The 23,743-nt window shown below is 41.1% G+C and overlaps 2 protein-coding genes across 3 annotated transcripts; both read right to left on the bottom strand.

Annotated features, from left to right (window-relative positions):
* Positions 1-258: 258 nt before the first annotated feature.
* Positions 259-5,148, bottom strand: LOC133511214 (uncharacterized). Its single transcript, XM_061839929.1, has 3 exons — positions 3,605-5,148; positions 3,197-3,327; positions 259-3,108 (listed from the first exon to the last, which is right to left on the bottom strand). The coding sequence occupies exons 1-3, from the start codon at positions 3,650-3,652 to the stop codon at positions 666-668; spliced, it is 2,622 nt and encodes an 873-aa protein (XP_061695913.1). The 5' UTR covers positions 3,653-5,148; the 3' UTR covers positions 259-665.
* Positions 5,149-6,528: 1,380 nt separating this feature from the next.
* Positions 6,529-23,521, bottom strand: xirp1 (xin actin binding repeat containing 1). Of its 2 annotated transcripts, XM_061839928.1 has the most exons (10): positions 23,445-23,521; positions 22,640-22,748; positions 22,414-22,560; positions 20,669-20,810; positions 20,319-20,373; positions 19,848-20,141; positions 19,049-19,127; positions 14,789-14,916; positions 14,506-14,547; positions 6,529-13,358 (listed from the first exon to the last, which is right to left on the bottom strand). In XM_061839928.1, exons 4-10 carry the CDS (start codon positions 20,791-20,793, stop codon positions 6,687-6,689), a joined length of 7,395 nt encoding a protein of 2,464 aa, XP_061695912.1. In that variant the 5' UTR covers positions 20,794-20,810; positions 22,414-22,560; positions 22,640-22,748; positions 23,445-23,521; the 3' UTR covers positions 6,529-6,686. The 2 variants fall into 2 exon arrangements, with proteins under 2 accessions (XP_061695912.1, XP_061695911.1); XM_061839927.1 differs by lacking the exons at positions 14,506-14,547; positions 14,789-14,916; positions 19,049-19,127; ... (4 more) ...; positions 22,640-22,748; positions 23,445-23,521 and adding an exon at positions 13,469-14,486.
* Between the last annotated feature and the right edge of the window lie 222 nt (positions 23,522-23,743).

Genomic DNA, 23,743 nt, shown 5'->3' with positions numbered 1-23,743 from the left:
ACTTCAAATCATAAGTGTTGTGGTCGGAGTACAAATAAAGGTTTAAGTCTTAGCAGGATTGTTACACTCTTTTAGATCTATTTTATATAATTGTGAAATCTACGAATTAACCCACAAATGAATCATCATTCAAGAATGTGTCATAGTTGTAAACATGCACTTTACAAGTTGTCTTTTAATCAGATAGGATGAACTCGTAATATTCGTCAAATTTTCACCAACAATCACAACCAGTTCTTTCAAGTTCCGTTTGTGTACTTTAATTAACATACTTCTGGTTGAAAACAGATATTTGAGTTATTTAGAATTACCACAATGACATTGTAAACCCTCCAGAAGGCTCAAACAAAATAGAAAATGCATCAACAATTTCTAACAGACAGAGGAGAATCATACATTCAAGACTTTTTTTTTTTTTACATAATTTCATATGGTTTTACTTGCAATTATAACCTCAAACAGCACTTATTGCATGGGCTGGAAGAAAATGTCATCGGCTAACATCACATTATGGTAATTACAAAAAAGAAACAATATACGATACATCTGAGCAAAATGTAAATCAATAATTTGCAAAGTGCAAATTAGAGAAGCAAATCATAACTCGTTTTCTTACAAAAATCCTATGCACATGTGTGCTAACACAGTTTGCTTGATCTTTGCTTTTATCCTAGCAAATCATCCATCCAGTTATTGTGTGTGACAGGATTCTGTGCACTTGGCTTTGGATTGTTTTTTTCTGCCGTGCAGTCCAAAGGAGTGGTTGCGTCACTTGCCTCTTGGGACTTTGGCCCCAACTGTGTCTCCAATGCGAAGATATCAAGAGAGAAAAGATCTCCCTGTGGTGATGGATCTACAGCGGTTGTTGTCGCTGAGGCAAGCAACCCGTTCAAAGGACTCGCGCTAAAAACATTTGTACTAGGTGGCGCTTCACCCACTGCAAAGATATCATCAAAGAGGGCAGATGATGGGCCGTGAGCAGATTGTTGTGAGAACAAACTGATATCTGATGTGAAGAAGTCAAGCTTCGACTCCTCAACGGGTGTCGGGTTGTTTGTAGTCAAAGTCACTAGCCCTTGATTGCCAACCAAATCAGGGGCAGTTATTTGCTCTTCCGAGCCCAGCTCTTTGAATTGGGTTGATCCCGGTTGAGTGTCGAGTGGGCCAAATCTTCCAGAAGATGCATCATTAGTGACTGAAAATAGCACATGAACAGGTTCATCCGCAAAACTCGCCTGGGAATTTAACTGAAGATCAGGACTATCTTGCGAAGCTTTTTGAATGACATCACAAAACATGTTGTGGTCACTGTTCATATCTTTTGTTTTATCAAGCTCATCTTCATCTTGATTGATCTTACTGAATGGTGGGTCGGCAGAGACAGAACTCGCACTAAAAACTTGTCTTTGCTCATCTTGCCCTCCCTCAGTTGACCCTTGAGAGCCATACGCGTCATCAGTAGAAAGTTCATTACCGTCATCTGTCTCAGCTACTATTAGGATCGTCTCCTCACCTCCGGCAGGATCAATTGTATCCCGTTTGGTTGGCTCTGTTTGGACCAGATTGCTTAGTTTATCAATTGTTTCACCAGTTAAGATCCTTGGCTCTGCATTTGTAGACTCCTCTTTGGTGCTAGCACGCATTTTTGAGTCAGAAGCAAGAAGCGTGTTTTCCATGTCATCCTCAACTTTGACTTTGACGGGATCACCATCCTCTTTGTTCTTATCATCAGTGTAGACTTTGGATTCGTTGTCACAGGCTAGCGATTTTGTGAAGTTATTCTTGTCTAAAGATGACTGAAAAAGTCTTCCTAGGGGTGCAACACCAGGCTTCTCCTCTGCTTTCTTGACACTTCTTGCTTCAGTCTTGGATGTTTTTTCAGTGCCACTCGCTGCAAAGAGCTTTAATAAAGGGCTTCTTCCATTGTACCGAGATCCCATTCTGACCTTTGACCTGTCAGTGTGTTTTACAGAAATCATGGGAGAATTTGTTTTTGCTGAAACATGTTGATTAGTATTGTGTTCTTTTGGTAAGTTATCCTTTGGTCCATGGCTTTCCGACAGCTTTCCAGATGGCATTGGTTTTTTAGAAGGTTTTGCTTTTTCTAATGCAATATCAACTTTATCAGATGACTCTTCTGTCAAGAAAATTGAATTGTCTTTGGTATCCATGACTGATTCATCAAGAAGGGTCTGTTCATTTTTGCTGTCTTCAGTTTCCAGTAACCCTTGACTTTTCTTCACGGTGTTTACTTCTCCTTTGAGCTTATGTCCGTGTTGTATATTTCTGAGCTCAGTAGACTGGGCAGAGTCACGTTTTTCACAATTACCATTTGCATTATCACATGTTTTAATGTGAAGCCCACTTTGAGCTTCCTCTGAAGCATCTGAGGTCATTTGATATGTCTGGTCAAAGAGAGAAATATCAACTTTTGGAGAAAAACATACAGATTTCCTTGTTTTTTTAGAAGTAGCATCCAGTTTTTCCGATGCTTTATTAAAATGTGTTTGTTTGATGAGTCCAGCTGTTGCCTGTTTCTTGTTTGGATCTGAGAAACTGCTATCTTTTCTCAGCAAAGGAGAAGACATGGGAAGTGCTGTTGAAGATGTGTCTTGAACCAGTTTTGCTTTTGTGCCAGCACTACTGGGTTTTGGTTCCTCAAAGATCAGGTTCTCCTTTGAGGTAATGTCGATCGTCAGAGATTTCCCCCTTGTTTGTGAGCCTTCATGTAAAAATGGCATTACCTTCTCTTTTTGTTTCACACTGGGAACATTTACATGGTGTAATGGATTCTTCTTCTCTGGTGGCCACTTCACTTTGAGTTTGCCTGTGACGTCAGTACGATTGCCGGGTCTCATGTCAGTTTCACGTGACTTTGTGACCCTAACTTCAGCACATGACTCCCTTGAGGTCGTGTTTGAGTTAATTTTTGCCATTTTTGGGACAGATGTAAGGTCAGTTTCTTCTGTCCCTTGATCTTTCTGAAGCCAGCGGTCTTTATGTTGAATGTGGCCGAATCCCTCATCATAATTTCCCTTTCTCTTAAAAAGCTGTTGGTAGTGGGACATGCAGTAGAACTCGCCATAAAGAGAGGAATAGTTGTGAATGCTGCAATTAAAAAAAGCCTTAATTACTTTAGTGTATGTTAAATGGTGACTAAATTGGGTTGAATCACTGCATTTGTTAAACATCTCACCTGAGCTTCTTCTGACAGTGTTTACAGCAGAAACAGTTGTTATGCAGGATATGTTTATTGGCAACCATTTTTTCCACTGGATACACTGGAGTCAAACAAGCTGAACACATTTCCTTGATAGGTGCCCTGAACTAAAATAATGGAGGCAAATAAATGTAGGGTAACAATTGAAGATTATGGAGTATAACAAAGGAACAGTATGAGATGTACACTAACCGTCCTGTTTTCATGTCAATAGAAATTTGTATACAAATAGTTTGTGTCTCTGGAGTGCCTGCCCACACATCAAATGTGCACTTAACCAAAGTTGTCCAGTGGTGGCTTTGTGTGAGGTAAGCAGACCTGCATTGACTTTTGTTGGATGCAGAGATTTGTTAACTGCATTAACTTCTGATTATTTGCACTTACTTGGTTGTTGATTAAATTGTTGAAGCAGGTGTTGTTGGAGAGGGCCATTTGTGTTTACCAAAGTGCTCCCTTTTTTCCAACATTCTGTGCTTTGTTTCCTCAAGTAGAAGTTAGCACGTGGTTGCAACACATACAGTGCCTTGTGAAATATTCGACTCCCTTGAACTTTTCAACGTTTCGCCACATTTCAGGCTTCAAACATAAAGATATAAAATGCTTTCTTTTGTCAAGAATCAACAACAAGTGGGAGACAATCGTGAAGTGGAATGGAATTGATTGGATATTTTTTACTTTTTTAACATATCAAAAATTGATAAGTGGGGCGTGCAATATTATTCGGCCGCTTTAACTTTCAGTGCAGCAAACTCACTCCAGAAATTCAGTGAGGATCTCTGAATGAGCCAATGTTGACTGATGATGATAAATAGAATCCACCTGTGTGCAATCAAGTCTCCGTATAGATGCACCTGCTCTGTGATAGTTTCAGGGTTCTGTTTAAAGTGCAGAGAGCATCAAGAAGACCAAGGAACACACCAGGCAGGTCCGAAATACTGTTGTGGAGAGGTTTAAAGCTGGATTTGGATGCAAAAAGATTTCCCAAACTTTAAACAACTCAAGGAGTACTGTGGAAGCAATCATATTGAAATGGAGGGAGTATCAGACCACTGCAAGTCTACCAAGACCCGGCCGTCCCTCTAAACTTTCACCTCCAGCAAGGAGCAGACTGATCAGAGATGCAGCCAAGAGGCCCATGATCACACTGAATGAACTGCAGAGTTCTATTGCTGAGGTGGGAGAGTCTGTCCATAGGACAACAATCAGTCGTACACTGCGCAAATCTGGCCTTTATGGAAGAGTGGCAAGAAGAAAGCCATTCCTCAAAGATATCCATAAAAAGTCTCGTTTAAAGTTTGCCACAAGCCACATGGGAGACACACCAAACATGTGGAAGAAGGTGCTCTGGTCAGATGAGAGCAAATTTTAACTTTTTGGGCACAGTGCAAAACGATATGTTTGGCGTAAACGCAACACAGCTCATCACCCTGAACACACCATCCCCACTGTCAAACACGGTGGTAGCAGCCTCATGGTTTGGGGGTTCTTTTCTTCAGCAGGGACAGGGAAGATGGTTAAAATTGATGGGAAGATGAATGGAGCCAAATACAGGAAGAAAACCTGTTGGAGTCTGGAAAAGACCTGAGACTGGGACGGAGATTTATCTTCCAACAGGACAATGATCCAAAACATAAAGCTAAATCTATAATGGAATGGTTCACAAATAAACATATCCTGGTCTTAGAATGGCCAAGTCAAAGTCCAGACCTGAATCCAATCGAGAATCTGTGGGCAGAGCTGAAGACTGTTGTTCACAAATCCTCACCATCCTACCTCACCGAGCTCGAGCTGTTTTGCAAGGAAGAATGCGGAACAATTTCAGTCTCTCGATGTGCAAAACTGAGAGAGACATACCCCAAGCGACTTGCAGCTGTAATTGCAGCAAAAGGTGGCACTACAAAATATTAATGCAAGGGGGCCGAATAATATTGCACGCCTCACTTTTCATGGTTTTATTTGTTAAAAAAGTATAAAATATCCAATAAATTTTGTTCCACTTCACAATTGTGTCCCACTTGTTCTTGATTCTTGAAATTTTACATTTTTATGTTTGAAGCCTGAAATGTGGTGAAAGGTTGAAAAGTTCAAGGGAGCCGAATACTTTCATAAGGCACTGTACAATCACTGAGCATCACGCAAGAGAAGACAAGTATTTTGACAAATGCATGTCAGACATGACATAAAGGCTCCTAGGAAGTGTGAAAAAAATACATACTGTGTCTCTTTCAAGTCTGAAAATGGATGACTGCATTGTGGTTGTACACCACACGAGGACAAAAGTAAATTCAGGCTGAACTAGTTAGCTGTCTTACTGCAGAAGAAATCAAAATGATGCGAAAACAGAAGTTGGTGAGCTTTTCCAAAAACATCTAACAGTAAAGACAGCAAGCAAAGTCGTGTCATTCCATCCATCCATCCATTTTCAGAGCCGCTTATCCTCACGAGGGTCACAAGAGTGCTGGAACCTATGCCAGCTGCCATCGGGCAGGAGGCAGGGTACACCCTGAATTGGCCCAGCCAATTGTAAAGCACGTAGAAACACACAACGAGTCACACTCACAATCATACCTCAGGAAACTTTAGAATCTAGAGTCTCCAATTAATGCATGTTTTTCATGTGGGAGGAAACTGCATTGCCCGGAGAAAACCTACACAGGCACTGGAAGAACATACAAACTCCACACAGGTGGGGCCGGGATCGAACCCTGGACCTCAGATCTGTGAGGTCAACACTTTACAGCTCATATATATATATATGTATATATATATATATATATATATATATATATATATAGAAGGCTAAACTGGTCGCCGGCCAATCGCAGGGCACATAGAGACAGTCGCACTCACAATCACACTTAGGTACCATTTAGAGTGTCCAATTAATGTTGCATGTTGTTGGGATGTGGGCGGAAACCAGAGTGCCTGGAGAAAACCCACACAGGCACAAGGAGAACATGGATGGCCAGGGTTGAACCCACAGTGCCCCCCTGTGTATATATATATATATATATATATATTATATATATATATATATATATATATATATAGAGAGAGAGAGAGAGAGAGAGAGAGAGAGAGAGAGAGAGAGAGAGAGAGAGAGAGGAGAGAGAGAGAGAGAAAGAGAGAGAGAGAGAAAGAAAGCGAGAGAGAGATTTTTAATTTATTATTTTAAACACCTCATGAATGGCCATTAGTTTTGTGGAAAATCACAAGACAGAATAATTTTTTCTAACTTGTAATTTATTGAACATAATACAAAAAAATTTTAAAGTATCAGTTCTTCTTGCTTAATTTAAAATAATTAAACATTTTACATTATGTGGTTACAGTAGAAAATCTAAGACAAAAGGTACTCAAATTAAAAACAACATCTTGATCACTACATGGGATTTTTTTTTCTATGATTGACAAAAACAGGTAACACAAATGGAATTCCTCGGTCTCTTGAAGAGATTTGGTTTCTTCACTGTTTTTCGTTCGATTGGCTAATTGTAACAAACACTTCCCCTTTCTCATTAGTGTCAGTAAGCTTCTTGTCCTCAGAAGGGCCACAAGATCTTTGCAGTAAAGGGGATGTCATGACTTTGTATATGTTAGGCCCCCCGAGTACCTCAAACACAGCAGCCGATTGACCATCAGACCGTTCAGTGACAAACGTTGACGTCATAGAGGATAGAAAAATATTGCCAAAACCATCTGTCTCTTTGTACGTTTCACTGACAGTCTTTGTCCCGATTATTCCTCCAGGTTCCTCTGGAACAGTTTGCACCTCGAGCACGCTGACCTTGCGCTTTCCTGAGTTGTGAACAGAGTCTTGGGTTGGAGCTCCTTGGCAATTCCTCTCCGGTGCTGGTTTGGATGTCGACATGGTGGGCCTTGATTGTTCAACAGGCTTTCTGGCAGCTGAATGAATGGATATAAATGATGGTGACGTCTGGGTAGATGACTGTCTCATGACCTTGTTTGCTTGCTTGGCTGCTTCTTGCTTGAGAGGACTTGAGTCACTGCAATGATTTCTTGTGTCTTTGTCTTCACCTGATTTGGCCTTGGTTGACACAATGCTGATTTTCCTGATATTGTTAGTAGGTTGAACATGTTGCTCTGATTTTAAGGATTCATCAAAAAGTCCAGACAACCCTGCAATGTCTGCCTCTGATTTCAGATTGGAGACAGAGTACAATGCCTTTTTAATGGCCTCCTCAATGTCAAGGAGCTTTGCCAAAGTTTGTTCCTTCAGCTTTATTATTTCCTTGCTTGCCTTTTCCAAATCTTCAAATGCATTTTCAACCGAAGAAACACTTTCTAGATCATCGTCTTGTTTTTCGACTTTGCTTTTCTTTGAATTTTCACTTGATGAGACCATCCAAGCAGGGACATTATTACAAAATGTTTCTAATAAGCTAACATCTACATTGCTGGTTTCTCCTATCTCTTGCACCTGAGACAAGATTCCCTTTAGCTCCTCTCGTTTCCTCATGTTTTCAAATATTTCCATGGCTGCCTTCACATTTCCCTTCATGATCTCCTCCATGTGCACAGAAAGCCTCTGTCGACGCTGACTCTCCGTCTCCCTGACTTTCTTCTGTCTTAAAACAACTTTTTCCCCATTGTCATTGGGTATTTTTTTTGTTTGGCCTGCAGTTGCCGCACTGTTTGTCTCTGACATGTCGCAACTGTAGAGTTGTCTGTTCAGAGTTGAGAGGTTTGAGCTACAGTTTTGAGTGGTGGTTGTGTTTTTCGTTGGTTTCTTCACCTCACCTTTATCATTCATGTCACCTGTGTGACTTTTGTTTTTTTTGTTTAGGGTCCGACCGCCTGCTCTCTCAAAGGCATTTAAGGCAGCCTGCAAGCTCGAGTTCATTTCATGCTTGGGATTGTCCTTATATTCTTTCATGCAGTTTTGGATCTCCTCTGCTGCATTGATTTTCTGTATGAAATTTCTTTCCATCACCAATTCACTGTTATTGGACATTGATTTTCCTGCACTCAGTGCAGTTTTCTGCCTTGCATCTTCACTGAATGTGTCAGTGGGAAGTTGTGCGTAAGTGTGAGCATTTTGAGGAGAGACTGGCTTCCTTAGACTTAAAGGTGATATATTCGGATAGTCAGTGACTGCTGGTTTAGTCCATTGTGGCTTTGGTGGTAAAGCTGGCTTCATGTTCTGTGGTCTCTTTAGCAGGCATGGTGGAGCAGTTACAACTTCAGAAGTAGATGATTTAGAGCCTCCATTTTCTACCGGGTAGCATGTTGAGTTCTGTGCTGTGATCGATGGTTGATCTTGACACGTTACTGAAATTGAAGGAGACAATGTTCTGTCAGATGGAGGGCTAGACACCACAACACTCTGTTTGCTCCTTTCTGAACAAGCGCTCGCTGAATTCCTGTATAGCATCGCTGATTTAAAGTCTCCCTTGGAGACATTTACACTAGACTTCTCAAGAGATTGCAATGCGAGGTGGACGTTACCTCTTACAATGTCTTCTTTATCTGGGAACCTCTGCTCCATTGTCGCACTCTGCAGCGATCTAATTGCTGACTTTATATCTCCTTTAACAACATCCCCTCGCTTATCTTCTGTTGTCAGACCATTACAATCATAACTTATTAAAGCTGGGTCTGGTGAGCTACAATTGATTAGAACTGCACTATGGGTTAAGTCTCCCTGTTGGCAAGTGTCTAAGGAAACATGTTTTTCCAAAACTTTGGCTGTATCACTGACCTTTGGACAAGTCTTGATTTGTTGGCTTCCGGAGGACGAAGATGATTGGGTGACCAGTGCCGAGCTTCCTTCTTGTGCAGAGACATTCAGGCTGTATATTTTTCCAGGAGCCTTGCTCTCCCGCTCTACATGCATGCTTTGCTGCTTGGCCAGTTGCAGGGACTTTTTAGCTGCCTTCACGTCTCCAGATATGATTGGCTCATTTTGTACTTGACTGCCTTCTGGTTCAGGGCACTTAGATGACAATTCCATATCATAAATAGTCCCTGGTATAATGTTCTTCCGCTCTATATTCATACTCAGTTGCTTTGCGCGTTCTAATGACTGCATTGATGCCTTAATGTCTCCAGCCACAATTTCCTCTTTTTCTACCATGACTGACTGCTTTGCTGCGAGTTGTTGCTTTGCTGTTGAAACATCCCCAGGAATGATTTCATCCCGTGGAATGCAGTTTTCAGGTATGAATGAGCACTCTGATGAAAATACTTTTTTGGTGTTCTTCACGTCCCCTGGTAGAACATCTGAAATAGACCGCTCCGCAGCTTCCTTTTGCTGACAGAGACTTCTTTTTGCCCCTCTCACATCCCCCTGTATGATTTCGATATGCTCCTTTCCAAGACTGTTGTGATCAACATCATCTTCTGATGACTCAGTATGAAGACTTTTCAGGTAGTGCAGATCTCCTTTCTCAATACAACTTTTGTATAAGTTCACATTCCCCTTCTCATTTTCATCGATTCTACATTTGGCAGCTGTCCTTGTACTGCTTCCGGTTTCTAACAGATTTCCAATGGCAGTCTTCACATCGCCTCTTTCAATCACAAGACTTTGAGTATCAGTTTCAGTATGGCTGATGAGTGAATAGACAGACATATCTGCCTGTCCACTGGCAGTTTCTTGCATTAGGACTCCTTTCTTAAAGTTCTTACCTTGGGCAAGTATTTCGTCAATCATCTCAACAATGTTTTGTATTATTTGATCCCGATCAATCGTAGATGACTGGTAGAATGGAAGTTGGACTACAGTGGTATTCACTTTTCCTTTTTCCAATTCTCGAAGAAACGTAACTTGTGGGTTGCTTGGTTTGAGTAAGAGTTGTAAAATGATGTTCCGGAGGTTGCCCTCAACAACTTCTTCTTTCTGAATTTGGACTTGATGAGTGCTTCCCAGAGTGAATTTTGCCATGGTAACATTTTGACCTTCTTTTGCTTCTATCACAATGCCACTTGATAGAACTAAGTTCAATTCACTTAATAATGCCATGGTGTCAGTGACACTGCTGGAGGTGATTTTGTCAAGTGGAGTTGTCTCAAAAAGCCAGGTTGTGCACTTCACATCAGCTTTTGGAATTATTTCCCCTGAACCCTGGAAACATATTTCTTCTGGGTCCTTGATTTTGTCCAGTGGCTGTGATTCAAAGAGCCAAGTGCAACGTTTCACATCCCCTTTCTGGCTCTCTTCTCTGTGGACTGTCTTGACTGGACCGGGCTCTTGAGGTTCTCCCCTGAGACTGTCAATTGTTTGGTTCTCAAAGAGCCAGGTAGAAGTCCTAACATCACCACGTTGAACGTCAGTGACACTAACCATTCTTACAAACTTACTGTTTGATTCCTCAGATTCAAACATCTTTTTATTTAACTGCACATTACAGCTCCCAAAGTCTTCAGTGACCTTAACAGAAGGTTCCTCTCTGTCGGTAAAGGAGTCCAATGGTTGTGTCTCAAACTTCCATCTGGCTGATTTGACATCTCCTTTCTCGACATCCTCTTGAGTAACAGCTCGGATGACATAAACTTCATTTTCTGCCTTGATGGCTTCGAGTGGCTTTGTCTCAAACATCCATCTGGCTCCTCTCACATCACCACGCAAGACCTCATCCTTTTTCACAGTTGTCACCTCATGAAACTGGCCCTCTTTATCCCTAATGGCATACAGTGGCAGGGACTCAAACATCATGGTACTGGACTTCACATCAACGTCATTCTCGAGCTTTTCCGCACTGACTGACTTGTTTCCAAGAGATTGCGCATGGATTTTGTCCAGTGATGAGGTTTCAAAAATAAACTTTTTGTTCTTCACATCCCCGCTCACAGCCTCACTAACTCTCTGAATATTTGCATCTTCATTGTCTTTGTTGATAGAGTTCATGGGACAGTTCTCAAACAACCAAGTGAATTTGTGCACAGATCCTTTCTGGATGGGATCGCTACCGTCGTGTTCATCATATATCGTGGCCATTTCTGATCCGATTTCGTCAAGGGACTGGGATTCAAAAAGTTCTTTGACTCTTGAGACGTCTCCTGACTGAAGGTTCACTTGGCTAACACATCTTGAATCTTGGTTGATCTGGTCTCTTCTTGTGCAATCAAGGGTCTCTGTTTCAAAAAGATGTTTGACTGTTTGAACACCTATCTCAGATTTGACAGAATCCTTTATCGTGGTACAGAGCTTTAAATTGTACTCCTCACCATCTTTTATGTTGTCTAATGGCTGTGATTCAAAAAGCCATGTGATCGACTTTACGCTCCCATTGTCAATGGTCTCTCTGTCTTTCACAGTCTCTGATTTGTCATCCAAAATGTCCATCAGTTGTGTCTCAAATAACCATTTGCATGTCTTTACATCACCCTTAGAAGGCAAACCTCCAGCAGAACTGTGTGCCTCCTTCTGGATGAACTTGGAATGAATTCCATCTATTGACTGGGTTTCAAAAAGCCACTTTGCCAATTTGACATCCCCCCTTGTGTCCTCCTGTCTTGTGATCCCTTTGATTTCCTCAACATTTTTCGTTCCTTCTGTCATTTCGTGTAAAGGCTTGGTCTCAAACACCCACTTGTAGTTTTGGACATTCCCCTTGATGAATTCCTCACGGCTGGCCGTTGTTACTGTGTGGAAATTTCCAGAGCTGTCTTTTATAGCATACAAAGGCGAATCCTCAGATGTTTGCTTTCCTGATGTGTTATCCTGCTCATTACAATGAGCAATTTTACTGAGAGGAATTGTTTCAAAAAGATGCTTGAATCCCATCACAGCACCGCTTTCAATCACTTGTTGTTTTACAGAGGAACTCTTTTCAGTGCCCTGGCTCTCAAATATTATTTTTTTCTCTTTTATTGCTCCTTGCTCATCAGCTGAAAGGGTAATCTTCTTCAAAGAGCCAACTTCATAGCTATCATTTAGAGTCTCCATGGGTTGCGTTTCAAATAGCCATAGGGATGTCTTAACATCTCCTCCAATTATTGCATCCTTTTCCAATGTCTTTTCCTCTATATTTCCTCTTAGTGTTGCTAGTGGTTGCATCTCAAATAGCTTTGTCTTGTTGGTGACATCAGCCTCTTTTGTGCAGTCATCCAATGTGCACTTGATCTTGTCCATTCCCGATGACTCTTGTAATGCTTCAAAAGACTGTGTTTCAAACATCCACCTCTTTCTGTCCACTCCACCTCTGTTTCCCTCTTCTAGCGATATACCCCGGATTATTTTCACACCATCACGTCCCTTGTTAATCAGGTCCAAAGGTTGGGTTTCGAACAGCCAACGAGCACTGCCTGTGTTGCCATTGTTGATTTCTTCCCTGCAAATAGATCTAACTGTGTGAATATTGCCATTTTTGTCCCTAATGGCACAGCTAGGTTCTGCCTGAAAAAGTTTCACAGTCTTTTGGACATCTCCTTTTTGTTCCTGGAGTTCAGACATCAGTTTCAAGAAGTTATTGTCCTCTATGGAGTCACAACGTCCAACGTCACTTAGTGGTTTTGTCTCAAAGAGCAGACGTGTGCCACTCACATCTCCTGTCTGGACAGGCTCTTTCAACACAACTTCAACCAGTTCTTCATCGTCTTTTTTGTTAAGGGAATCCAGGGGCTGTGTTTCAAACAGCCAGGTGGATGTTCTAACGTCCCCCCTGACTGAGGTCTGCCTTTGAGCAAGTTCCTCTCTAATTAGTTGTCGACTACCACAGTCCTCAAACATTGAGGAGGTGCTTCTGACATTTCCACCTGTTAAGTCCTCCTCATCTAGCAACTTCCTGGTTGAATGAGGATCACCAATACTATCCAGAGTCCAGTTCTCAAAGATCCACCTCATTGACTGTACTTCACCTTGATATGCTCCATCTGCTGCCCCCGTGTCCTCTGGTTGCACTGCTTTCATTATATCATCATCCACTGCGTCACCGAGATGTCTGATGTCCGGGTGGATGTGTTTAAAGAGCCTCTTCAGTTCACTCTTCTGCCTTTGCTGGTAGTATGTGGAAAAGGTTTCTTTCGGCGGAGGCACCGGGAGGTGACCTAATGCTGAGGTCCCTTCACAGTCGAGTGGCCTTGCAGCCACAGGAGGAGGCGGAGGAGGGAGGGGAAGATCATCTTCATCATGAGATGATGGCGAAACTGTGACTTTCTTGGCTGTCTCAGCCATCTTTAAATGGAAAAAAGAACATGCAACAAGATTAGTCCTCATTCAGGAGAGGGAATATTAGACTACGTGCATATGTTTAAGAGGCATGCAATTAGTATGTGATACATTACCTTTCTGTATGGTCACTTGTTGTTTGTCACTGCAAACCATCCTCGTCACACCAAGGTTAAGGAAAACACTACACACAGCTGTTAGTGGAGCATGTGTTCGTCAAATTTAGTCTTTTTGTCCCCCTCCCTCAGCTGACTCTCTACTCACAAAATTTTAGCGATACTGGGCCTCCAGGGGAAATTTCAGGATAGAGTGTTCTAAGTTCCTCCTGAAATTTTACCCAAAAGCTGAATATCCCCAACTTTTTGAGAGGAATGTACATGTACGTTTATCACTGTGAACTACCTGCATAAATATCCGGTCACTTTACATTGATCAGGGCATCATGTCACATATCGCTTATATAGTTATCTGTTCAATAACCTTCTCTACAAAAGAACATTAATATTTTAATCTGATCTCGCCCAAGTGGAGTTTGCATGTTGTCCTCGTGTCTGTGTGGTACTCTGGTTTCTTCCCGCATCCCAAAATCATGAATGGTCACCTGACTGAAGACTCTAAATTGCCCGTAGGTGTGAATACGAATGCTAATGGTAGTTCATACATTGTGTGCCTTGAAATTCGATGAGGACCAATTCAGGGTGTAGACCGCCTCCTGCCCAGAGTCAGCTGAGCTCGACGCCAGCACAGCCCGACCTCAGTGACAGTAAGTGGTACAGAAAATGAATTGATGAATTATATCATTTTTGGGCAAAGGAACCACTTATCTACTGTAACTCAGGCCATGTACACCCACAACCCAAAATACTTCGAGATGCAAATGCAATTTTTGGGTCTCATTGGTGCTGTTTTAAAGCGAACAATGCTTACGTATGATTTGTTTTGTTATTGGGATTTGAAAACATACTTTAGGCAATTTGTTCTATTTGGCCTAGATTTGTAATTTTAATAATCCATCAGAATTATTGGTTGTATTTTTTTGATACTATGCAATGTGTAAAAGTAAAACGGAACTCGGTCTGTAGTCAAGCAAACACAGGCTCAGTTACAGTATACTACACACGTTTAAAGGCAAACACAAACGTTCATGAATTACCGTGCTGGTTTTAATTCTTGTCCCTGAAGTACCAATCAATCCCTGTTGAGGAAAAAATGTTGTTTAGATTTGATGCTGATACACATTTTACTAGGCACACTGAAATGTATTCCAATGCTGTTTAAATAATGCAATACGAAACAAATCGGATCCTTTCATTTTTATGAGAACTTTTTTGTGGATTATCCAACAAACATGTTGAAAGATAATAGCGTTTAGTTCCTATCGAATCCCATGGGCCCAGATTGTGCGGTGAGGAATGAGAGGCATTTCAGGAACTTACCGCCTGTGTCGAACCACCAGCGAGGTCAACGGATGCTGCTCTTGACAGATAGAGAGCAGACCTGTCCCTAACAGAGGATGATAGGATGGGCCTCTTGGTCACTGATGCAAATGTGCTAAATTTGTCATCTGCAGAGATAAAAAATAAAAAAGAAACCAATGAGGAAAACTCTCATGCATGGATATTAATATTACAGTTTTCACCATACTTAACTGCAGAGATAAAAAATAAAAAAGAAACCAATGAGGAAAACTCTCATGCATGGATATTAATATTACAGTTTTCACCATACTTAAAAAAATAAGATAATTAGAATGTGCCTGGTGGCACCAAACACTGCATTTATGGTGTTGTGCATGTTTTTATCAGGACTTTGAGCGGAATCTAATCTAATCAGTTGACTGTTGTTCCACACAATTAATGGAAAGTTTTTGAGTGCCTCCCCATCCCAAACCCAAGAGGTGAGCACTTGCATCCAGGTTTGAAGCAACTTGAAGTATCGGACAGACTTAATGTAACACAGGCTTGTGAGGAATTTTTGTGTTTGCACCAACAACTGACAGGACCAAAAAAGGCCCGCACACGTTGCCTGGAGCTGACAGCATTGAGCAATCGACCGACGCCCAAGTAGAGGGAGGGTGACAACAGCAGCAACTGCTAGCTCAGCTGGAGGGACACAGATTGTTTGCACATTGTTCAAGTGAGCTCCGAGCCATCAAACCATCAACACCTGACCAGAAAGAATGCCACCAACTGACCTCATGAAAAGCATGAAATGGATCATACTCTTAACTAGAGGCTGAATTTCACTCCAACACTTGTGTGGATAGGGTATTAAAATTCTGATTATGTGTATATATAGAAATATATATATATAATATATATATATATATATATATATATATAGAGAGAGAGAGAGAGAGAGAGAGAGAGAGAGAGAGAGAGAGAGAGAGATACTGTACATAGTTGCAAAGAGGACAATATGTGTGCAGTCTACAGCTCATGCTGGGAATTACAGCTTCCCAGCTGGAAGTCATGGCCACATTTGGACACACCTCCTCTTTTCACACAGTAAGCCCGAGCAGGACAAAAGGCCCGAGCAGCAAGCTGGCGCCTTTCACTCGGCCGGATTTAAAACATTTTCATAGATGGGTGAGCAGACAGAATGAGGCACCCAAGTTGAGCTGAGGGGTCAACTTGGTCCCTTGTATAATTAAACACACCTCCATTACAGACTGATAAAACAATCATTTGTAAAATGAAGTCATCACCACGAGTAAGGTCATGTACAGCAAATAGTTCCTCAATTTACTTATGTTTTTGGAACGTACCAAGCCAGCTCTTCACACATGCCTTTGATCGGGTTTAATTCTCAAGGAACGAGGACGAGCTATTAGCGGTGCAGCGATTTGAGGGTGTTGCGGCGCTCCAACAGCTGTACAAATGATGCTGAAATGTGCTTGCTATTCTTATTTGGCCACCGCCTTCCGAGCCATCAGCTGTTGGTGATTGTTTCCACATTCGTAGACTGTCGTGAAAACCGCTTTGGGAGAAGGCCAGCGTTGTAACACCGCCAGTGTTACACCACCAACACAACATCTATAAGTCATTTTTCTGTCAGGTTATTTCTTTAATCCCCCCCTTCATTTGAAACCATCTGTATGGGCTCATCATTCATTTCAATCTCCGCAAATGATTCAGAATCAGATATAACTTTGTGTTTTCCATAAGAGAAACACAGTCAAGCGTGGTGGGGGATCTCAATTGAGATCTTGGCGTTTTATTTAAAACAAGGATAGCTACGACATGGAGGAAGTGGAAACGGAGCATTAACGACGCTCAGACATCAAATGACGAATAACGATTCAGAGACCCAAGATGTTCTCCATGCGTCGTCTTATTTCTGTGAATAGTTTGATGTTACCAGAAAAATTTGGCGAGAATACGGTTATCTTGTGCCAGCCTGAAAACCAGTGAGTTGGGAAAAAAAAATTCTCATCAGAAATTTTTTTTATTTATTTCTCACGTCAAAACATTAGCGTTGCTATGGGAACACGTTTTGACAGCGTTTCAAGTCAACCCTTCTCACCCTATCCCTTCTCACTATGAGCAATATGATAATTAATAGAAGCGGTTGTGTATAATTTACTGTAAACATTAAGGTTTTCCTTTTTGTTGTATACTTAAATACAGTACATTTCTGAGTCGATACACTTCCACTTTAACTTAAGCGCAGTAGTTTCATTGACTGTTGGTATTCCAATTTTTTTTTTTTTTTTAAAGCAAGTATTCTTTAGTCAAATTTTGTGCCCCCCCAAATTGGCTACATTTGCACATTCTGGGATTAAATGGGAGCGATCACCATGTAAACCAACAAATGGTCACGCGCTGTCTCGGTTGGCTGGAAATTTAAATGTGAGTCATGATTCTTTGCGTTAATTCATAAACGGAAGTATCATGTTGCATTATTTACATACATATTACGATCAAATGATTCTCTGAGCTTTTACGGCAATCCAAAGAGCCATGACACTTACATCCAGCCACTTTACGTGACTCAAATGGAACCAAACTGACCGACCACGTTTGTTTTCAGCACTTTGCATAATAATGGTACTTTATAATAACTTGTGTTGCAATACAATATTAGAATATTAGATATTTTATTGTTCATTCCATTCAATTCCAATCCCTACATTGCTTGTCCTCACTAGCGTTGTTCTTAATACATGGCCGATATTTTAAGCAATATTATATGGAAGTGAAATGGACTTCCACCAACCAATATGTATGCGCAAGTGCCAGAATTCGGGGAATTGCATCATTATTTATCCATCATCTATATTTTCTAATTTGCTCCTCTTCACAGCAATTACAATTTCTTGCCAGGGTGATGCAGTGCAGTTCAATTCTAAAGCCAACTACAACCACGGTAGTGAACAGCCTTTCTGATGTCTTTTAAAACTGAGCATTTTTATATATTCACATGAAAAACTTTCGTCCCCAGTATTGTATTAGTGTGTACAAGTACTGATGAAGTGTTTAGTGAGTCTACAGTAGTGGTTCCAAAGAGGAAAATATACATTTGTTACGTGAAGATTCCAATTTAATGATGTCACGCTTCATTGACTTGCTGAAATGTAACATGAAAATGATTTGCTAATGGAGAGATTTACTCGAATTAACAATGATTAATTATTGCTCATTTTAGCGAAGATAGCTGGGACAAGCTCCAGCACGCTCGCGACCCTCGTGATGATATGCGGTAAAGAAAATGGATGGAATAATACAATATTCAATTTCATATGCCGCTTATCTTATAACACGGTAAAATGAAAGCTCTGATACTCACCAAACTTTTATCCAACGATGGTTCTCTTTTGGCTCTTCTGCTGTGTCGCGAGCGCTCACTCCTGATGCCTCAGTGATGCGCGATAAAGGCTGACTCCTCTCTGGGTCTCACCTCACACTGACTGCGTGTACTCCACTGGCCTCGGCCCGCGACAGCTGATTTTTATCAGAGCTGTCGCCCCCGCCCCCACATCAGAGTGTCTATTTTGGGGCGGGTGGCTGGCAATTGCAACTCAACAGTCAATCACTTCTCATAGTCACTAAAGGACTGGGGCACCCCTCCATCTCCCATTCCCACCAGTACTTTGTCATCCCTTATAAAAGTTCCATGATGTGGCAGTAGGTGGGTTGTGGGTAAAACAATAGTAATATGCAAGGACTAATATTGGTACTACTGTGATAAAACGGATCAATGGGTTAGGGTTTAGGGTTAGGGTAAGGACAATTGTTAGGGTTATTAGGGTTATGACAATTCGGTCTTGTATCACTTACAATTGTCATCCATGGACAAATCAATGTCTTTGTCTTAACACAGGGTCAACGCCGACACATCAAAACAGAAACAGTGCACCGAAATGGTCCGGTTACACAGGCCCAAGGTCTGCGTCATAATCCGACAGCACTAGTGTCATTCCTATCTTAAGCGGGTGTGCCGGACGCATAGTTATGCATTTACGGCACTCCTTCCTCATCTTTTTTTAGTTGATTCGTGCCAAGGGCAACACAACACTGTTGGGCCAATGGTCACTTGTGGGGGGGTTTCCCCACTACTACACAGGACTTGAATATAGAAAGAACATTCCATCCTGCCTGTGTGCTAGTGGTCATCCAGTGTTTTTGAAAAGCGGCTGGTGAGTCCCCTTGCATGTTTCTGTGACGATAAACATGAAATTGAGCACCACGCCTCACCATTTGAGCATCTGGAAACTTTGTTGTGAGTCTCATGGAGGCCTTTTGTGGTCCTTCCTCCCTCCAACTGGGTCACCCTCTAAAATAGTAACATGGACAACATGACGCACACATTTCCTGATGAATGCCTTTAAACCTGCCAATTCAAGTTTAGTTACTTTCTGAATATATTACACTGGGGAACACCCACACATCCATTCTCTTCGCCGCTTATCCTCCACACAGACAGGTCTGGGATTGAACCCAGGGCCTCAGAACTGTGAGGCAAAGGCTTTGCCAGCTGAGTCACTGTGCTGCCCACTGGGGAACATTTTTTTTTAAAAGCCATAGTTAGACTTTTATGCTGACTAAAACTAAAATTAACACGGTGATTCCAAACTTGCAGTCCGTTTGTCATATTGTAGCCGTGGGCATGCCATTGTAAGTTGTATTGTATTCTTTTCTTTTTTTTGTTCCTTTTTTTATTTTAAAGCATGTAACTATTCCATCTTTGTGTTTTATTGACAGGTATGTTTTTCATTTGTTCCTCTTTGCTCTCATTTTGTTAAAAAACATGCAAAAATGAGTTACAAGCACCTGTCTGACCTAACTCAACAAAAATTGTTTCCCCTCTCCGTTACACGCTTGAAGAGAATTTCTGAAATAGTGCAAAGAGTATTATTATTAGCTAGCTAACTCTGCCTACACCCCCAGTTCCTGTAATTTATCTAAGCAATCTTTGTTGTTATCTAATTTATTTTGTGTAAACCATTCCAGCATATCTGACTCTGTGTTTGAGATTTGCAAAGAACATGTGTACCTGAACGCTTGTTTCATGACTTTTCCAGTCCTGCAGGGGGTGGTCTCTTTCCTTCTTGACATCTCTTGAAGACACTGACGAGTTGCGGCGGGGTGGACAGCCGGAGTTCCCCTGCAGCTTGGCCTTGGACTCGAACAGCGCACATAGAGCTTTGGTACCTGAGGTCTCCCTCTGAGGGAGAAAGTCCATGGAGCGGCTTCGTGACAGTTTGATGGTTCTTAAAGAGTCCCCTAAGACCATGCTGTCTCTGTTATCTGGTCCTCGCCATCCTTGTTGTGAACATCTGTCTGATATCTGAAAGATTATGCATTTTTCAAACAGTATTAATAATATTCAGTGTTCCCCCACTATTCGCAGGCGTTAGGGACCTCACCCTGCCCCAAATAGCGCATATATATATATATTATATATATATATATATATATATATATATATATATATATATATATATAAAATTACACCTTGGTCTACCTGGAATTTCAGTGTCACTTTTTCTGGACTCCTCAGGTCACCGGAGCTTTGGTAACTGGGGGAAGAAAAAAAAAAAGAGTATTGCCACACCTGTAATTTGAAATCATATAATTGGAAATTGTGAATTTCAGTTCAGAAAATCAGTGCCAAAAATGAAAAATGTATTTTCAAATGCGCGAGTTCAAACAAAACATGCTATCTAAGTTGCGGATTTGGATCAATCTTGCTGCATTGTTGTGGTGCAGTATGTAGAACACAAAGCTCCATAAAATGAATCAGCTGACAAATTATACAGAAGAGAAAAATGACGATCAAACATGGAGGGTGGGACGGCACATTGCAGGACTTACTGATGCACCAGCTGCGACACAGACTTTCTGTCCCAGCGGGTGGAAGCTGGCACGCCCCGTGACCTCTCTTCAACCCAGGAGAGGCTCCTCAGTGACTGCGTCCTCCTTAAGCCGAACGTCTCCATCACACCTCTGACAGCAGCTAGAAAAATCCAAACTCACATATGATGTTCCCCAAGGGTCTATATTATTATCCTATTTGATTTTATTTCTTCTATAAATTGTTCATATTAAATATCAAGGATAGCTGCACTGTCACTGAAGTACCCAAATCAGTTTTACGTGCTGATGATGCAACTCTCTACTGCTCAGGCGAACCTTGGAACAGTTTCAGACTACTGTTGAAAATGGACTAATTACTGGTTTGATATCAATGAATCTTCATTTCTTGGGGTGATCATCGATGCCAAGCGTTGCTGGAAGCCACATAAAGACATTGTTGAACCAAGAAAGGGGAAAAGAACCATAGCTATCTGCAGTAAAAACCAAGGATGTCCTGAATAAGAAATCATTTAATACAATTTATTGTCTTTAAAGGACTTAGCTATATGACCTACAGCATTGAGATATGGGACAATGCAAGCAAAAATAACATTTATCCTATTTTTAATTTACAGAAAACAGGAACAGTATAAGAATTATTCATTGCTCTAAATAGTTCATAAAGAATCAATTAATGCATTACTTATCAATTTAATTACTTTTGAATTCATTGACATAGGTGAATTTAAAACTATAAAAGTAATGTATAAAATATACAATCATTTAGTATGCCAGAATATTCAAAAGTGGTTTGAATTCAGAGAGTTGTTATGATTTGAGTGGAATTTATGTTAGAAAAGAAAAAAAAAAACAAGACAGGAACCAATATAAAGATGCGTCTCTGTTGTTGTTATTTTGTGAAATGATTACAAAAATGATCACAAAGTTTGTGGTTCACACATTTAAAAATAATGTTTAGAACTAAAGTACTAAAAAAAATACATCTATCGGGTATAATAAAAAGAAATTGTCAACATTGCAACTTCAGTGTTAGCTTGAATGATGGGACGAATTTGTGCACCGTCTGTTTTTTTTTCTTTTAAAAGCTTTTTCAAATTTAGTCACACTCTTTCAAAATGAAATGTTGAAAGAAGATGAGAAGATGTGTGTTTGGTGCCTTAATTTTTTTTCCCTTACAGACGTATGTTTTTGATTATGTAAAGAAGAGCATAAATGTAATAATCTGTGGCTTCACCAGAAACCTTTTCAGTTGGCTTCATCCTTTGTCTGTGAACTGACTGATTGACTGAAAGTTAATTGTCTGGGAAAAACTTGAAAAGATGTTTTTTCTGTTATGAGACACATTTGTAAATTCTATGTATTGGCTCTGATCACTGCGTTATAATCTAACCAGGTAGCTGAAGTTAATGATTATATAACATGCAGTCACACTGAAAATCATATGACTGTGAATGTTTATGGGGTCCTTCAGATCCCAGATTACATTGAAATATAAAAGTACGCCATTATACAGTATGTATCACAATAAAGAAAAGCTTCTGATTGGTTGTTCCAGATATTTTATATGAATGGAAATGATTCTGAATATAAATATTGTTTTCATTTTCATAGTAAAACGCATACTCTGTATAGCCAGAGTGGAAAATTCCCCACACAGCCCGACTCAAAATGCCTCACAGCATTAATAATAATAATAATAATGTCATGGTTTCGAATAGACAGAAAAATGATGACCCACATACCTACAGAGCAGGTGAAGTCACACGTGCACGGGTGTCTTTGTAGCAGGTTTGTGCTTCACGAGCATCTCTCACAAGACAAGAGACGCCTTCTCTTGTCCAAAGTCCTCCGAAACCTTGTGATTCGCCTCATAAATCTCTACCACAGTCCTATATAACAAAGAAACGAAACGAGAAAATCAACTTTTTATGAGGATTATTTTCCAAATGAATGTATCTAGTACTGTACATCATGGTCATGATGATGGAAGACAGTGAAAGCAGAGACTTGAGTGCACCAGGACAGCTGCCTCAGTCCGACATCAGTGTTGAAATTCCTGCCACAGCCGTTCTTCTTCCTGGATCGCATGACAAAACTCCAAGTGACAGCATTTTCCCCTCCCCTGCAGTTCGCATACTTGCCATCGTTAACCCGAGTACCGATTAGCTACTCGACGCGTCAACATTTCCTGTCTGCTTAAATAGATGTTAAATTGTCTGATTGTTCAAAACGAAACATCTGAAAGTTTACGGCATTGTTGGGTGGCAGTGGACGATGTGTAAGGACAACGGAAAAGGGACGGATGGACGACTCCAACGCTTGCAAAGGGCCACATGGGACCGTAGGTTTCATGCTCAAGCCTGACTTGCATGTTCTTAAATGTAGGAAAAAGCCAATATTCGGCGGACACACACACACACACACACACACACACACACACACACACACACACACACACACACACACACACACGGACACACACACACACACACACACACACACACACACACACACGGACACACACGCACACACACACACACAGAAAGTCGCATTTTACAACGTATTATAAATGATGCAATATAAATACGACAACGTTTTATCATTTTAAGATCAAAAAAGTATTCATACACATTTAAACCCTTTCCCCCTCAAACCCCATCTGCAAATGACTTGGCTATCAGCCGCTTTTAAAAACAATCAAAGATCTCCTCGAGTTTTAAGTCCTTTTCTGACCTCTAGTGGAGAAAAGAGAAAGGGGGGGGGTTGGTCAAACCTTCCGACGTGATCAAATTGGAGCCAACAGATGGCGCCAGAGAATTTCTTTCCGCTCCGTTCAGCGTCATGAATCTGTTCTTTATTTAGTCCGATCCTTACAAACTTGTCGTATCCATCCAGCCATCCATCCATTTTCTTCACCACTTATCCTCACGCGGGTCGTGGGGAGTGCTGGAGCCTATCCCAGCTGTCAACGGGCAAGAGGCGGGGTACACTCTGAACTGGTTTCCAGCCAATCACAGGGCACATAGAGACAGACAACAGTAAGTAAGTTTCTTTCAGCTTGTCCCTTTCGGG

Source organism: Syngnathoides biaculeatus, chromosome 13 (assembly GCF_019802595.1).
Source record: "Syngnathoides biaculeatus isolate LvHL_M chromosome 13, ASM1980259v1, whole genome shotgun sequence".
NCBI lineage: Eukaryota > Metazoa > Chordata > Actinopteri > Syngnathiformes > Syngnathidae > Syngnathoides > Syngnathoides biaculeatus.
Note: the sequence above shows the minus strand (reverse complement) of the source record. Positions and strands in the feature narration are given on the sequence as shown.